Below are 18150 nucleotides of genomic sequence, written 5' to 3'. Positions count from 1 at the left end.
ACGAGCGTCGCAACGAGAGCGTCGCTATATGCGACGCTCATAGCGACGGTTATAGCGACGTTTACACAGAAGACTATAGCGACGCTCATAGCGACGCTACAGAGCCATAAATAGCGACGGTTATAGCGACGCCCGAGAGATTTTTTTTTTGGTGGCAGGGCATTGAATGCCCTGCCACCCATCAACCATATTGTACTTGATTCACTTTTTAAAAAAAGTGCAAGGGTAGATAATAGACCCAAAATAGTCACCCACAAGACGCATTGTTTGCAAAATTGACAATTGTACACATCATAGGCAAAATGAATTGATTGGCAAATGTAATAATGACAATTGTACAACATCATAGGCATAAAGAATTAATTGGCAAAAGGAACTGCGGTGACAAATGTAATAATATACATGGTTCAAAAAGACGTATAAAATCCGTCTCATGATACATAAGCTATGAGAAACCCTAAACTAATGCTATCTAGCTACGGCTAAACTGACGTCGTCTAGTCAGACGTCTCATCGCGTCCAAGCGGCGTATCTGTCGGATTCTGCAAAAAAAGACAATAAGACAGCTTTCAGTAAGTATAAACATATAACGACATTTATAAAACAATACAAAAAATAAAAAAGAGTAAACCCTAATACTAACCATGCCGCCGCGAGAACTGAGAATGTCCATCAGGGCGTTTAAGCCCTTCTTGCCTGCGTACTCGCGCTCGTACGGTGTGGGATCACGTCCTGTCATCAACCACTGTCAAAACATACAAAGATTTCATTATGTTAGAATTAAAAAACTCATAAACCCTAAACTATCGAACATAAAGAGCAATGTGAAAACACTTACAAAATCGGCCTCAAATGATGCCCATCCACCGCTCCCCAAGTGGTGCGAGCTCCCTGCCTCTACTCGCGCTCTGGCTGCATCCTTTTGTTGCTTCCACTTGTCGGGATTCTCGCGCGCTGCTTTCTTCGCATTCTTCCAATCTTCTTTGGCCAGCCAATCTGGCCTGTTCCACCCATTCTTGATTGCTTTTTGCACTTCGGAACGCTTGTGTTTGCAGTATTCGCGCATTCTAATCTTCATCAGATCTTCATTGAAGCGCTGATCCCGTGTTGGAACGGGAAACTCATCATGAAGTATGCAGATGACTCTGTTTTTTAAATCACTTGGTACTTCACTCCATTTGTTTAGTATGTAGTGTCTAAACAGCTGAGAGCAAAGACCACGCATGCGCGAGATCACCTTCTTGCCGTCATCATCCATGATGATGCCGCCGCTGATGTCGACGGAGTAAGGGAAGCCCTCTGGCCGGTGACGCGTGAACCTGGGTGTCCCGACAGGGGTCTCTAGCGGCGTGTCGATGGGGGTACGGACGTCAGGTGTCTCCACCGGCGTCTGGGCCCCGAAGCGAGGAGTGTCGAGTGGGGTGGCTCCTGGCGGAGTAGGTAGAGGTGTGTAGCTTCTAGGAACAGTCAGCCGTGCAAAACCTGACGTAGATGGCGATGCTGTGGCTGGTGTGGGGGCGGGCAAAGAAGGGGAGGGTAAAGATCCTCGTCGAACACGAGGCGGTGTGGAGGCATCGGTGGCGGAATCCCCACAACAACCGCCACCGCCACCACTAGAGCGCCGGTGTCTAGACGAGTGTGAAGCTCGTCTCGTCGACGCCGAAGCTTCGAAGCGCGCCGAATGCTCCGAAAGAGAGGGAGATGCGGATGGAGTAGGAATGGGCGATGATGCGCCAGAGCGATGACGCTCCACGTACCACTGTCTCTGCTGCGGTGACAAAGAAGAAAGAAAATCCTCATCATCCATACCTGTATTAAACACACGAATATTTAAACTTAATATTGAATGAATAGAGTAGACAATGACGCAAAGACCATTAAATACAATGACGCAATGACGCATATAAATACAATGACGCAATGAATTGAGTGATAGAAGAGGCAAGTCGAAAACTCAGAATTTTCAATCAAAAGATGTGAGCGCGAGTCGAAAAAAGCGTTATACACCATGGAAGGTACTTAGAGAGCCAGAGCTTTTACAACACAGAGCAAAATTGTTCAAATACAATATTTGTGGCTTTAAGAGATCTCTCTCTCATCCTCGCATAACTCAGCATAACTTCCTATATCTATATAGAGCTCTCCGTTTAAACACATATCCTCTGTTTCATTTTGTAGCTCCTCTGCATGCACCCCATATAGAGTAGTAGCATCTTGATGCTCGTCTGGCACCACCGCAGCGGCTTCTGATTGAGCATCTTCTCTGATCTCCTCCATTGATGTCGTTGTGATTGGCACATGGTAGCCTTCATACGTCCTTGCACTATGAGGGGCTACCTCTATGACGTACCACCAGTTTGATGTAGACTTTGTAGGATGAAATATTACCTGCCAGAGCCACATAACTTACATGAGAGCTTTCAAGCACATAGGGGGATGTTAACTATTTACATACTTGCTTGTTCACAATGCTCGGGTAGTACGAAAGTGTCTCTTAGGTCAGTCCATTTCTTAGTAGAATCCACCTCAAGAAAACCAGACTCTCCTCTACGCACAGTAGCGTTGCGACCCTCCATGATTATCTTGAACCATTGCACGTCGAACAAGTCGACAAAAAATCCTCTGTAATCGATCCTCAAAATCTCTTGCAGCGTGCCGAAGTAAGTGAGTTCCGCCACCACAGGATCTGCATCAGAGGAACGTCGTCGACTAGACTGTTCAAATTTTGCCATGATTCCACAATCTTGAGTAAAACGCTTTTTGTCGATTCGTTCCACCCTAAAATGTCGACCTTTACACCATGCTGCTGTGTATGACTTATACTACAACGAACAAAGATTATGAGTGGCCGTTCAAACCTTTATAAATAAAGTCACTTGCTAGTCGTACATTGCAAACTTACCTTGGTCGCGCAACCCCGAGAGTACTCCCACTCTTCTTCAGTCACTTCGTCACCGCATTGTTGTGCATTTTTCAATTGGTTGTGCAACCATCTTAAGCTCATGAAGGTTGGTAGGCTCTCCAGAACCACTGGATAGTGCATCGGTGGTCGTCTTCCCGGTCTCCACTCGATTCGTGCCCTTTGTCGCTCTTGCTTTGCATCCTCATATTGTGAAATCCACTTTTGCATCACTGGATTGTGAAGCATGCAAAATCGGTTGATTTTAGCCTCTAGATCTTCCGTCATCTTCTTCTCAACACCGAGATTGCACATGACAATCCCAGATATGCGCTCATCATCTATGGTTCGCCATAGCGTGTCCCGGGATTTATCAAATCCGTCTAGCCACTCTCCAATGTACACTAGGGACTCTGATACCAACCAACCTTCTGCCATGCTACCCTCCGGACGTGCCTTTTGACGCACATATCCCTTAAGCGTTTTCATGAAACACTCTAAGAAGAACATCCATCTGGAATGAACTGTGCCAGCTATTTCCACCTCATCAACTATGTGAACAAGAAGATGCACCTGAATGGTTAGCATTGTAGTAGGAAAATGTTTCTCAAACATGCACACAAGCTCCGCAGCATTTAGTTTGGCGAATGGTATGGAGTCTACGTTGATCTCCTTTTGTGAGATCCATTGCATCAGCTTTGCAAGTTTGTAGATTGTGTTACGGATGTCGAGAGACAAACATCCCTCAATGGCAACCGGTAAAATAAACTGTAAAGTATGTGCAGCAATGATATTAAAGTCCACATTTTATGCAATGATATTAAAGTCCACTATGAACGTACCTGACACATTTTATGCCAATCGTGTGACTTCAAACCGGTAAGCTTTCCTTCTTTAGTAAAACACGTTCGGAGCGAGTGCATTACGCCAGTGGGGGTCCGCAAAGATCGAATGGTCTCTTTTACTTTGCGTTCTTGGGCTCCTGTGAAAATCCATGGTGCTTTAGGGAGTTTTATCGATCCATCAGACGCTATTTGCGGCCAATATTTCTCCATACGATCCACATTTCTAAGGTCAACTCTGGCTCCCAAAGTATCTTTCTTGCCGGTCAGATGGTCCCATAGTAGATTACCCACATTCTTGAATATGTGCATTGGATCGAGCAAGTGATTGATCATGAGTCGGGGCCAGTATGGTAACTCGTACCATAGAGATAGTCTCTTCATCCCTGGAGGCAATCCGTCATCGCACATCTCCTTCTGCTCTAACCATGCTTGTGCAGACATCCTTGGTGGATCTCTTCCCAAAAAGCCGTCGTGTAACACATGATTCTCTGGAAGATACACTTGATGACCTTCGTAGATTTGCTTCTTCAGTGAGGGTGCCCTATGTGCATTCAGTCTAGGTCCACATGTGACACATGCTCTGTATCCGCTTGTTTGAAGCCTTGCATGTATACACATGATAATAGATCAACTATGGGAAAAAACAAGATTTACAGTGTCTGAGTGAGGAGTGTCAATAGATCACCTGAGCATTCTGTTAGCCCGGGATAGTCATGCATGGTCCACATTAGAATGCCTCTGATCAAAGCATTTTGTCGTCCTTTGTGTCGGCTCATATCCACCACCTCTATGCCAATCCACAATTGTTGTAGCTCTTCCAATAGTGGACGAAGATACACATCCATATTCCCCACTTTATATCGCCCTGGCACAATCAAGCTTAGCCATAGGTGCCCCTTCTTCGTAGTCAACCACGGGGGAATGTTGTAGTTGACGATGACAACGGGCCATACACTGTAAGATGTTGATCTTTGACCAAATGGATTTACGCCATCCATAGCCAGGCCTAAGTGCAAATTTCGAGCTTCCCTGGCAAAATCCGACCATGTTCCATCTATATGTTTCCACGCTACGCAATCTGCAGGAATTCGTAGCACACCATCCGAAGATTTATTCTCCTCATGCCATGATGCTAGGGCGGCCATGGACTTACATTCGAAGAAATGCTTGATGCGAGGAAGCAGAGGGAAATGTCGCAAAACCTTTTGTGGAATTTTTGTCCCATGGAGATCTACTCGATATCTTTCGGAATCACATTTCGGACACTTCTCCATGTCTATGTATTCCCCTCTGAAAAGAATGCAGTCATTAGGACAAGCGTGGATAGAATTGTAATCCATCCCCAAGTTTCGCAAAATCTTTCTTGCTTCATCTCGGGAATCTGGCATCACATTGTCAGCTAGTAGTATGTGCTCTTTCAGCAATCTACACAACATAAAAATATGATACAGTCGTGTAAAAATCTATCAGATCATTATACATTTAGAGTTTTATTAAAGTAAACTAATTGTAATAGATCACCTGAAAAGCGTTGTGATGCTAGTGTCACTCCATCCAAACTTTGCCTGCATGTTTAGAAGAACCAGGAGTGCTTTCAATCTAGACATACGTGCTCCATTATACAATGGCGTATCGGCTTCACTTTTCATATCATCATAGATAAGCCTTTCTGAATCCATGATCGTCTCGATCATTTCATCAATCTCGGGCTCAAACATTGCCTCGTTGGGAATGTGCTCTGCATGATCATCCCCCGAGCTGTCAGACGCTACATCTTGTGGCCTCACATATGCTGCTTGACCAAAGCGCCTACGAACACGTCTATTGGGTTGCAAGATTGCTGCTTGTTGGCCAGCATCAGAGTCCGACGAGTTATAATTGGCAACAACTCGATCTATAATAGATGGATTGAACTCGCCAAATTCACGAACGTGCTGCAAAGAAACACGTCTTGTCCGTCGCACAGCATGCTTGTATTGATTACAAGGACATAAGACCCTCGTTGAGAGATAGGTGTTTCGGTTGGACGGTCCCACATCCTCGTCGCTACTCATAATGAGGATAAAAAACTTATAACCTGGACAACAAATTTAATATTCTATTGGCATTCTTCGTCTTATCTCTCTCTCTCTCTCTCTCTCTCTCTCTCTCTCTTTACCTCACATTCTCTAGTCATGTCCAATCCCCGCACACCTCGGTCTAGAGGTGCACGGAGATCAGAACCACCGGGTTATAATCTCGTCTTTATTGGTCAATACCTATATTTGTGGGTACAAGAAATCTACACACCCACGTCTACATGATACTGCATGTAGTGGACAAAACCCCTTTGCCTCTTCTGTAGCTGTAGCACTTCACAGCATCTTAACATCTTTTCACAGTAGATCTTTTCACTGTTCGTCTAACTCTAAACCCTAAACCGTAAGTAATTCTTGCGTGGACTCGATCTAACGTAAATAAGCGTAAATCTAAATAAACGTAAATCTAACTAAAAATAAACCTAAATCTAATTTAACATAAGTCTACATCTAACCTAATCTTTAACGTCTTTTGGGATAGTTTCCTACGACGTTAAAACTCTCTTCTTCTTGTGTGTGTGTGTGTGTGTGTGTGTGTGTGTGTGTGTGTGTGTGTGTGTGTGTGTGTGTGTGTGTGTGTGTGTGTGTGTGTGTGTGTGTGTGTGTGTGTGTGTGTGTGTGTGTGTGTGTGTGTGTGTGTGTGTGTGTGTGTGGGTAAACCTAAATAAACCTAAGTCTAATCTAATATAACATAAATCTAAATCTAACGTAAATTATGTTATATTAAAAACAAAGAACTAAACTAACAGGGATTATAAGAACCTTAAAACTGATTTAACACATAATTTTTCACATAACTCGGCAAGAGTTGGCATTCTCATCACTAAAGATGTGAGAGTTAACTTTCGGCGGTGACGCTGCCTCATCTCCATCCACATCTGACGACAGCAATTGGCCCTTTAGACCGTTCTTGCTCTTGTTACTAACTTTGAAGTTGCTGTTGAATGACTAGAGGTTGTCTAGATGGTCATTGTGTCGGGGATGTAGTGACTCTTGCCGCCCTGAATATCCACCTTCTTCCCTATCTTCTGAAGACATTTCACCAGTACTTTTGGATCGACGGAGCCCACCATGAGTGAAGGCAGCAATACCCTATATTCCATTGAGGGCTTTCTTCACCCACTTCATGCAGGCATCGCAGTCTATGGAGACCTAAATCTAATCTAATATAACGTAAATCTAAATCTAGTGTAAATAAACGTAAATCTAGTTAAAAATAAACCTAAATCTAATTTAATGTAAGTCTACATATAACCTAATCTTTAACGTCTTTTAAGATAGTTTCCTACGACGTTATAACTCTCTTCTTCTTGTGTGTGTGCGCGTGTGTGGATGTGTGTGCCAATAAAAAGAGATAAATGGTATAACCTTTCTATCACCCATGCCAAGTATGATAGATTGATTATGCCATTTCCCTCTTGAATAATAGGTCTTGAGTTCAACTCCTCGTCGGCTAGATCTTTAGTTCTTTTAATTTTAATTAGTTTTCTACGACGTTAAATTAGTTTCTCTCTCTTTCTCTCTCAATGTGTGTGCGTTTTTTTGGATCGTATGCATGTTTTCTCTCTCTTTTCCTCTCTCAATGTGTGCGTTTTTTGTTTATGCATGTTCTCTCTCTCAATGCGTGCGTTTTTTGTTTATGCATGCTCTCTCTCTCTTTTTCTCTCTCAATGTGTGTGTGCATTCTTTGTTTATGTATGTGTGTGTGCGTTTTTGTTTTTGTTTGTACTCTCTCTCTCTCTCTCTCTCTCAAAAACACTGTGTGTGTGTATGTGTGTGTGAGAGAGAGAGAGAGAGGGAGAGAGAAAGAGCGGAAGGGAACATGAGAATGAGGAGAGGGAAGGAGCATACCTGGCTCTCCTTCCTCTCCTCGTGTGTGTGTGTGTGTGTGTGTGTGTGTGTGTGTGTGTGTGTGGAGAAGAAAAAGAGAGAGAGAGAGAGAGAGGGAGAGAGAAAGAGGGGAAGGGAACATGAGAATGAGGAGAGGAAAGGAGCATACCTAGCTCTCCTTCCTCTCCTCGTGTGTGTGTGTGTGTGTGTGTGTGTGTGTGTGGAGAAGAAAGAGAGAGAGAGAGAGAGAGAGAGAGAGTGAGGGAGAGCGTTACCTGCTCCTTGCTTGAGGGCGCCAAAAAACTCAGATCTGAGATCTGAGTTTTTGGGCGCGCTCGGTTATTTTTTTAGCCCAGCCGGCGTCGCTATGAGCATCGCTATGAGCGTCGCAAATTTCTTTGTAAATTTGCGACGCTCATAGCGACGCCGGGAAATTTTTTTTTGAGTGTCGCTGTGTGAGCGTCGCTAATATGAATAGCCTCTTGTAGTGAACGAACCATAACCATAACTTAAAAGCATAACCATAACTTAAAACCATAACTGGCTATAACCACTTTGATCAAAACCATAATGCAGATAACCATAACCATAAACAAAATTAACAATAACCATAAACATAACCAGAAAGAGAAATAATAATTGTCTATACAATGACAATGACAATAATCATAACCATAAGGGAAACAATAACTGTCTGAACACTAACTGTTTGTACAAAAAAGAGACACAGAAGCGTGTCTGTGTCTCACAAAGCATATAGATGAAATCTGGTCCACTAATGACTAAGCTTCGCAACCTGCACATAGGACAACTCACAAAATTAGTATTGATATTACTTCACATATAATGACTTAATTAAATCAACTCACACATATTAACATCTCACCTCAAGCGATCAGCGAGACTGTAAGGCCTCCCAGTCTACAGGCTCTCCTGAAGCTTCAAGATCATTCAGTACTTCATAGATACCTTTGCGATATCCATCTAACTCCTCCTCGCGTGATGGAGCTCGATGCATCGCAAGATTCTGCGTTTATACAAAAATCAAAGTAATAAGAATACATGATTCATCGCGTTTTAAAAAACGCCATAGTTAAGATTGGATTAGAAACTCACAAACTCATAGCGAAAGGTGTCGAAGCCTCCGCTGCCAAGATGAGATGTCCCCCTAGTCATCTGTCGTACCTACGCGGCCTCACGCTGCTGTCTGAACTGCGTGGCCGTTGTCCACTCATCCTCCCTGATCTGCAGCCATGGCTCGTGTGGGATGCCCGAAGGCTTCGACGAGCCGGTCCTGAAAGCCTTCCGAGCTGCATCTCGTCGATGTTTGATGGTGTCCCGTGCAACACCCTTGATCCACCGCGCCGAAACAACGGAAGAACCCAGAGCAGACTGGTACTCTCTCAGGATGGTCTCCGCTATGTAAGTGACTTTTTCCTTTTCTTGCTGATCCCAAGACGTCAGAATGCTGGTCGAAAACCGCAGCTCCACGAGCTGTCGAATCCGATGTCGCATCTCAGTCTCGACTCTATCCATGTCAACAGAACCATCTCCCCGTACAATATAGAGCTTGGAGGCACTAGGATCGTGTGCCCCCCAAGGTGTTCGAGTTGTGCCAAGAGGTGTGTCGAAAGGTGTGGCTGGGTAAGACGGGGGTCGTGAGCGAGGAGGGGTCGAAGTATCTCTGGACCCTCCTCCACAGCAACCACCACCTCCACCTGACGATCGTCGAGATTGGCGAGTGCACCTGTGCTGCGGAGATGAGGACGTACCCGCCTCTGCCCCACCCCTAGGTGTCGAAGCGGCCGTGATGGGAGAAGAAGGCGTCGTACCCATAGGCGTCCTGAACCCCGTAGGCGTCGGACCCTCGGGTGTGAAGCACGGAGGCGTAGTACCCGTGCCTCTGGCTACCCAGTACTGAGAAGCCTCTGCCATCTAAGCAGGCGTAATCCGTGTAACGAAACCCATGAATGTATCTGCACTCATGGAAGCGGGATCTTGAATCTCGTGTTCCATACTAAAGTCCTGCACAAAGAAAGTAAAATAAAGCGTCAGAACACAGTTGTTTAAATTAACTTTAAGCTTAATTTTAAATCAAATTCTTCACACAAACACTTACAGGCCTAGGCCTCGACAAGTGAGGCATCATCGATAAGATCTTGCACCGTATCATCGTCTATCTCGAATTGCAAACATAACTCTGTCCCAACTCGTTCTGGCACATTGTCTTCATCCATTGCATCTTCATCTATAAGTGTCAATTCTAGCTCGTCTGCATCATCCCTCGTATATCTGTCAGCTTCCTCTGCCATACCTTCGTCTATCTCATCTAATGTCACAGTAGTATGGACGTCGTCTGACTGACTTTCCTCCAGGAGATCTTGCCCTTCAAATACTTGTTTATTTCTTGGAGCAACCTGAACCACAAACCACCATTGTCGCTCTTGAGGGTCCGGTACAAAGACCACTTGCTCGCAATGTTCGGGGAGAGAAAATGTGTCGCTCGCATCTGTCCAAGTCTTTGTAGAATCTATTTGCACAAGTTTGGACCCATCTCTGCGTACCATTGCATTGCGACCAGAAGTAATCACCTTGAACCTCTTCACATCCAACAAAAACATCTCAAACCGCCTGAATCTTACTTTCAGGATATTTGACACCAGACCACAATAATCCAAGTTGCTAGTGCTCTCATTCGTGTCTCTAGCACTGGCCCTGCTCTTTTGCATGAAACTAACCATTACCCCACTGTCAAACGTGTTTCTTCTGCTTTCAATTTGTTGTGTTCTGAAATGCTTTCCATGCGACCACAGTGCCATGTATTTATGATACTTCCAGTCACATCCAATAGCCAGCTCTTCCTCTTCTAGAGATATGGGTTCTCCGATCTCTCGAGCTGCTCTCACTGTCTTGTCCAACCATGCCATTGTAGGGAATTCACGTAGAGGAGCGAGATAGTCTGGCAAGGGTAAGCCTCTAGTCGTTCGACTTCGCCTGAAATCCTGTCGCTCTAGATTGCGTCTCTCTTTCTCTTCTTCGTACCTTTCAAGCCATTTTTGCATCGGCGCTGAATTTGGTATACAGAACTTCATGATCTTTTCTCGCATGGCCAGGTTCATTTTCTTCGGCACCCCTTGCCCTTGCGACTCCTCTCCCACCAGTCCTGCATCCTCCTCATCGCTCCACAGTCGAGGCATTTCTGGGTCGAAAACGGATAGAAATTCGGTCATCAATACAAGAGACTCTTGCACCAGCCATCCTTCTGCCATGCTCCCCTCTGGACGCGCTTTTTGGCGAACAAAACCCTTAAGTGTTTTCATGAACCGCTCTAGAAAGAACATCCAACGGCTGTGGACTGTACCTGCCACTGCAATCTCATCTACTACATGGACGAGCAAGTGCATTTGGATACTTAGGCAGCTCGTGGGTAGATACTTCTCAATCATGCAAACTGCCTCAATGGAGTTAGCCCTTGCGACTGCAATAGATTCCTCCCGTATCTCCTTGGAAGAGATCCACCGCACTAGCTCTGAAATCATGTATATGCAGGGCCGCACTTCCTCCGTTAAACACCCCTTGATCGCAATTGGAAGAATGAATTGCAAGAACTTATGCCAGTCGTGCGATTTCAACCCTGACAGTTGATCGTCACGGGTGAATGCTGTCTTGAGACATCGCATATATCCAGTTGGCGTCTTGAACTCTGAAATCACCCTTTTCACTTGTCGCTCTTCGTTTTTTAGCAATACCCATGGCGCTCTTGGAAGTTTTGTTTGACCAGCTGCATTGGTGAAAGGCCACATCTCTGGCATCTTTCCAACCGACTACAAATCATCTCATGAAGCTCGATTGTCTTTCATTCCCATGATTGTCTTCCAGAGGAGCTCTCCCACATTCTTGAATATATGCATTGGATCTAGAAAATGGTTAATTAGTAGATCACCCCAGTACGGCAATGTATGGAGAATGGACAAACGTGTCATTCCTGGAACAGGTTTCCCCTCATGTTGCTCCCATCGGCGACGCCACTCTTGTACATGCATAGGACGACATTCGACGCGACCAAGCTGGCCTTCGCGCAACTGATGGCCATCTGGAAGATAACGGTGGTGCCCTTGATAAATTGTCTTTCGAAGAGAGGTAGAATAGCGCACATCCAAAAACTGCCCGCAAATTGGACATGCATTGTATCCCGAAGTTGTTAGTCCTGCATATATCAAAGCATGAAGCAGGCCAAGGCAAAGGGCTTGCGAATAGCGAGAATTTTGTAAATCAATAACCATTACCAGAAGCTTCTCCGTATCCTGGCCAATCATGCATAGTCCACATAAGAAGTCCATGGATCCGTGCATGCTGTTGTCCTACTAGTTCAACCACATCTGCTATGTCGATCCCATGCCATAACTCTTGGAGCTCGTCAACTAGTGGAGCTAGATAAACATCCATGTTTTTTGCCTTGAACTTACCAGGTACAATCAAGCTTAAAATCAAATGACCCTTCTTGATAGCAAGCCACGGCGGGAGGTTGTAATTGATAAGGCACACAGGCCAAGTGCTCCATGACGAGCTTCTCAAGCCAAATGGATTGACTCCATCCATTGCCATGCCCAAACGCAAATTGTGTGGTTCACTCTTAAAATGTGGCCAGGTATCTTCAATGTGCCTCCAAGACTTCGAATCAGCGGGCACCCTAAATGTTGCGTCAATGGATCTATTTGTAGAATGCCACCGCATCAACTTTGCAATGGAACCACAACGAAACATGCTTTTTATTCTAGGAATAATAGGGAAATACCGCAACACTTTAGCTGGCACTGTCTCGCCAATTGCATCTTGTTTGTAGCGCATTGCTCCGCACTTAGGACACGACAGACAATCTACGAATTCATTGCGAAAAAGAATGCAATCATTTGGACATGCATGAATCTTGTTGTAGTCCAAGCCAACTGAGGTCAGAAGTTGCTTTGCGTATGGCCTGGAGGGGGGCATTTCATTGCCAGCCGGGAGAAGTTGCTCCCACAATAACCTGTTTAAGCCACATTAAATTAAAAAGCTCTCCGAGCACATCACCATTGCAATCGAAAAATCTCTTTTGTAAATTACGTACCTAAACAAAGCAGTGACGCTTGCATCTGACCACCCGTACACTAACTGAAGATTCAAAAACGCCAGACAAGTACGAAGCACAGATATTTTGGCGCCTTCATAGATTGGTTGACGTGCCAACTTCCTCAACATGTCTTCAGGAGATAGGCGCACGGCTTCTGGTGCTGCTTCATTCGCGTTCTCCTCGCTTGGCTGGAAGAAGGCATCCAGCATCTCCTCCATGCCGTCGTCTTCTGTCTGTAAGCCCTTTTCTGCTTCCATCCGTGGCTCTATATTGGTCGGAACTTCACGCATAATCTTTTTTCTCTCTCTCTCAGATGTAGGTGCTATGTCGCGGAAATCAATGCCCGTTTCGTAGGAGTCGTATCACAGATTCTGTACGGTTTCTCTAGCAAACTCTCCATACTTGTGCACATGCTCATTACATATCCTACGCTTGCGCAGGATTTGATATTTCCATAGCGTGTACGAGCATGCAATCTTTTCCTCCATGTTAGTTGATGATGGTGCCATCTACAATGATTATGAATGTTGTTTTAATATATATATATATATATATATATATATATATATATATATATATATATATATATATATATACTCCTCACAATGTAAACTACCTCGCATTCTCTAGTCTTTTCCAATCTCCGTACACCTCGGTCCAGAGGTGTACGGAGATCAGGAACACCGGGTCAAAATCTCGTCTTTATTGGTCAAATCCTATATGGGTAGACACATACGTGCACTCCCAGGTGTACATGGCAATGCATGTAGCAGGCAAAACCCCTTTGCCTCTTTTAGTTCCATAGTTTCTTCTCTATCTACGTACCCTATCTCTCGTTCTTTCTCTCTCGATCTCGCTCTCGCTATCTCTCTTTCTCTCTCTCTCTCTCTCGATCTTGCTCTCGTTATCTCTCTTTCTCTATTTTCCTATCTCTCTCTATTTCTCTATTTTCCTATTTCTCCGTCATAACTCCTAGAGCTCCACTTTCCTATCTCTCTCTCTCTCTCTCTCTATGTCTATATATATATATATATATATATATATATATATATATATATATATATATATATATATATATATATATATATATAACTCTCTTTCTCTATCTCTCTATTTCCTATCACGGAATCCGACCATCGCACCTTATGTATTGACCTTTCATGTGGAGAAGCAACTAAGCATGATAATCTCAGCCAAAGGAAAGAGAAGTTATCACTATGTATGGATTTCAAACGGGCACCAATGTACATTGAAATGGTTGAGCAAAAATTATGGATGACAAAGCTTCAATGTGATGCACCATTGGAAACTAAATGGGAAGCTTTCAAGAAAGCTATTTGTTCTTGTGCGGAAGAATGCTTTGCCATAAAGCATCTCCATGGTATCAACAAAGATAGATCACGCAAAAGGTGGTTAGATAAAGAATGTCAAGATGCTCGAAAGTCCTTGATAAAGCTTGATGCAACTATGGACAAAGACAACTATCAAAGTCACTTGCATACATACAAGGCATTGATTCAAAAGAAGAGAAGAAGATGGGAAGTAAAGCAACAAGAATTTCAAGTCCAAGAAAAGGCACATGCATGTGGAAGATTTTGGAGAAACTTGAGAGGCAAGCGGGTTGAGAATTTTGGTAACTTGAGTCTAGTGGATATGTACACACATTGTAGGCAATTATATGAGCAAGAAAATACTGAAAAAATGCCATTTTATGGTTCACTCCCATGTATGCCGTATTTTTTTACTATTGAGGATGTATGCGGTGGGCTTGAAAAGTTGGCCACTCGCAAAGCGGGAGATCTTCAAGGTATCAAGCCGGAGATGATCAAATGGACGGGAGATTTTACCCATGAGTGGATGTGTGATATGTTCAACCTTGCACTTCAACATGGTGTGCCTTATGATTGGAGTACTAATTGGGTTAAGCCTTTGCATAAAGGAGGGGATGTAAAGAATGTAAGCAACTACCGGACTATAATGATTGGGTCTCTTATGGCAAAGTTGTTTGGGTGCATAATGGAGATGAAATTGAGTGATTGGGCTGAAGAGAATGACAAGTGTGCAAAGGGACAAGCGGTTTTTCGTCGATGCCATAGCACCATTGATCATCTTGTCACTCTTCGTGTTCTCATGGAGGAAAGTCGGTTGAAAGGCAAACGATTGTATTGTTGTTTTGTGGGCTTTAAGAAAGCCTTTGATATGATTCCACGTAACAATTTGTGGAGAAGAATGGAAGAACTCCAAGTGCCAAGTGAGTTTATGCTTGCGGTTTCTCGAATCTATGAGAAGGTGATTTGTCAATTGCGCATGGGAAGAGAAATTTCAGAAATTTTTGTAAGCACTATTGGGGTTGAACAAGGATGTCCATTGTCACCAACTCTCTTTGGTCTATGCATCGATCAATTGGAACAAATGGTACTTGACTTTATGCAAGAAGAAGGCATTGAAGAGGTCACTATTTGCAATGCGGTAATCATGCTTTTGTTGTATGCGGATGATGTAGTGCTTCTAGCACACACTTTAGAAGATCCACAACAGCTTATGGTTGTCCTTGAGAACTTTTGCTTGCATAGTGGGCTGATTGTAAATGAATCCAAAACAAAGGTTATGCTTGTGAAAACCAACCATAAGGAGAAGCCATGCATTGTGTACAACAACGAGACACTTGAAGTTGTTGAGAGCTTTAAGTACCTTGGCCTTGAGGTTCCATCCAATCACAAGTGGCATGAATGTGCTATGCGTCGTTTGGAAGCGGGAAAGAGAGCATATTATGCATTTGAGAACATGTGTAATGCGGGAAACATCAAGTGTTGGGTTCTCAAGAAGTATCTTTTTGATGCATTGGTGACACCGGTTCTTCTTTATGGAGTTGAAGTGTGGGGCGGGAGCATCTCAAAGTCTACTTGGAAAGAGTTTGAGAATGTCCAAAAGCGTTTTCTTACAAACTTTCTCCAAGTTAAGACACAAACACCATATATGCTCCTACTTCTTGAGTCGGGATCTCTTCCAATTGAGGTTATGGGCATGGAAAGGGTTGTGGAGTACATGATAAAGATGCGTCAAAACCCCTCACATCGACTTCCTACAATTGCATGGGAAGCAAGCAAAAAAGTTCAAAAGACGCATAAAAGCAAGATCTTGAGCACGGGATGGATGCAAGACATAAAGAAGTGGTTTGGGAGATGGGATGCATTACACTTGCTACATGATGCTTCAATTGACTCTCAAGTGAATGAAGCTTTTCTACAACGCCAATGTATTACGGCTTGGGAGAAATCTGGTGGGTCACGCTTCATACATTACACCACCTATATTGCCCCCAACTACAAAACCATGTTCTTCGTTGAGAGAGGAAACCGTACTCACACTTACATGCTTGAGCCTATTCCCTTGTCCGCGATACGCACTATCGCAGCAATTCGGCTTAGCTCCCATTTCCTTCGATGCGAGATAGGGCGTTGGGGCAATGGAGAAGAGTCAAATCGATTGTGCACATTATGCTCACTGCAAGTTCGAGAGTCTGAGTACCACACACTACTAGAGTGCTCAGCTTTTGATCACATCCGAACTTGCTTCTCTCACATTTTCAGCCATAACTTAGACCTACACACTTTTCTCTCCCAGCCAAAGTGTGGGCTCTCCATTGCGACTCTCATCACTACAATTTTGGAGCATCGAGAGTCACTCATCAGCCATACACATACTACATCACATGTAACTTTGGTCCCATAGGTCATATTTGACCTCCGAGGACGATAATAAAATCTATCTATCTATCTCTCTCTCTCTCTCTCTCTCTCTCTCTCTCTCTCTCTCTCTCTCTCTCTCTCTCTCTCTCTCTCTCTCTCCTTACCTCTCTCTCTCTCACTCTCTACTTTCCTATCTCTCTAATGATCGAACGAGCAACTGATCTAGGGAGATCTAGACGCCCACAACTGCGGAGGACTACACAACATCGACAGAGGCTGCATCAGAGGATCTAGCTAGGTCACTTTGGCATAATATTTTATTTTTTCATCTTCTTACTCTGACTTCGCATAACGTCCGGTCAGAGTACTGACCATGGAGGAGATCTACCTATCCCAACTACCTCGTTTAGTCGTTTAGTCCACACCCAGCAGTTTAGGATTCCATAATATTTTATTTTGTCATCTTCTTACTCTGACTTTGTATCAGATCCATCACATTGTAACTTTCTTGTCTCATGTCTCATAGGTCACTTTGGCCTTTCGAAGACGTTAATATAACATTTCATTTCATTTCTCTCTTTAATTTTTTTTTCTTTAGTTTTAATTTCCTAAGCATACATTAATTCTCTCTCTCTCTCTCTCTCTTTGATTACCTACACACACACACACACATTTCTCTCTCTCTCTCTCTCTCTCTCTCTCTCTCTCTCTCTCTCTCTCCTACACACACACACACACACGATGTAGAGGTAGAGAGAGAGAGAGAGAGAGAGGGGTTGGGGAGGGTGGAGATGGACATAATACCTGCGCAGTAGGTTTCGGCCAAGACCCAAGCAGGCGAAAATGGCCCCTGCGCGCGGGTTTCGCTTTTTTCCTCCAATTTTTTTTGTGTCGATATACGCGTCGCTATACACGTGGAAAATAAAGCCTTTCCACGCATATATCGACGCACACTGCGATGCGTATAGTGACGCACGCTAATGTCGTCGATATACGCGTGGAAAGGCATGGCCGTGGATATAGACGCGTCGATATCTTCATTTAGTGTTGTAGTGTTCGTCGCAAACAGCGGGAAGCTGACCTAGAAGCAGAAAGAAAGAAAGAAAAGCTGGAGAGGGAAAGAAGAGAAAGTGAGCAGCATAGTGCCAACCTAGAAGCAGAGGAGGAAGCAGAGAGAAAAGAAAAGAGGCAGCAGGAAGAAGACAAACAGTGAGGACAGCCCGGTCACTACAAGCGCCCTCCGAGGAGGCCTTAAGGGTTTTTGGGGCAGTGACTATCATTGTAAAATTGAACCCTATGTAAATAATTTGATGCTGGCAATTAATGTAAATAGTTTGATAGTTAGCATGCGGGCAATTAATGTAAACGATTTAATAGTTAGCATGCTGACCAACTTTATAATAAAACTGCATACCCTTACAGCAAAGTGGTATATAGAAAATCCAGTGGATACAACTTAAAAGCTGAAGGGCATGCTATTATAGATTGCTTCATAGCTTTCTGGAGTGATTGTGTACACCTGAATTCTCCTTGGGACGTGCTCCATGGGTATTTTGATACATCGCACCAGATGTGAAAGTAGGTGGACGATAGGCTGCTTGTGGTCTAGCTTGAAGGTGTATGCATCCAATTGCTTGTAATACATTCCTTGCACAACATATGAGCCTCTGTCAATTACATTGCTCCATTCATCAATGTA

General features: G+C 43.9%; 1 protein-coding gene across 1 annotated transcript; it reads right to left on the bottom strand.

Annotated features, from left to right (window-relative positions):
- Window positions 1–9587: 9587 nt before the first annotated feature.
- LOC147455198 (uncharacterized) lies at window positions 9588–10471 on the bottom strand. The gene is made up of 2 exons (XM_086513675.1): window positions 9788–10471; window positions 9588–9677 (listed from the first exon to the last, which is right to left on the bottom strand). Exons 1-2 carry the CDS (start codon window positions 10469–10471, stop codon window positions 9588–9590), a joined length of 774 nt encoding a protein of 257 aa, XP_086369801.1.
- Window positions 10472–18150: the final 7679 nt, after the last annotated feature.

This window comes from Adiantum capillus-veneris, chromosome 6 (genome assembly GCF_014529385.1).
Source record: "Adiantum capillus-veneris isolate H3 chromosome 6, ASM1452938v2, whole genome shotgun sequence".
NCBI lineage: Eukaryota > Viridiplantae > Streptophyta > Polypodiopsida > Polypodiales > Pteridaceae > Adiantum > Adiantum capillus-veneris.
The sequence above is the reverse complement of the archived record's forward strand: the minus strand, read 5'-3'. Positions and strand labels throughout refer to the sequence as shown.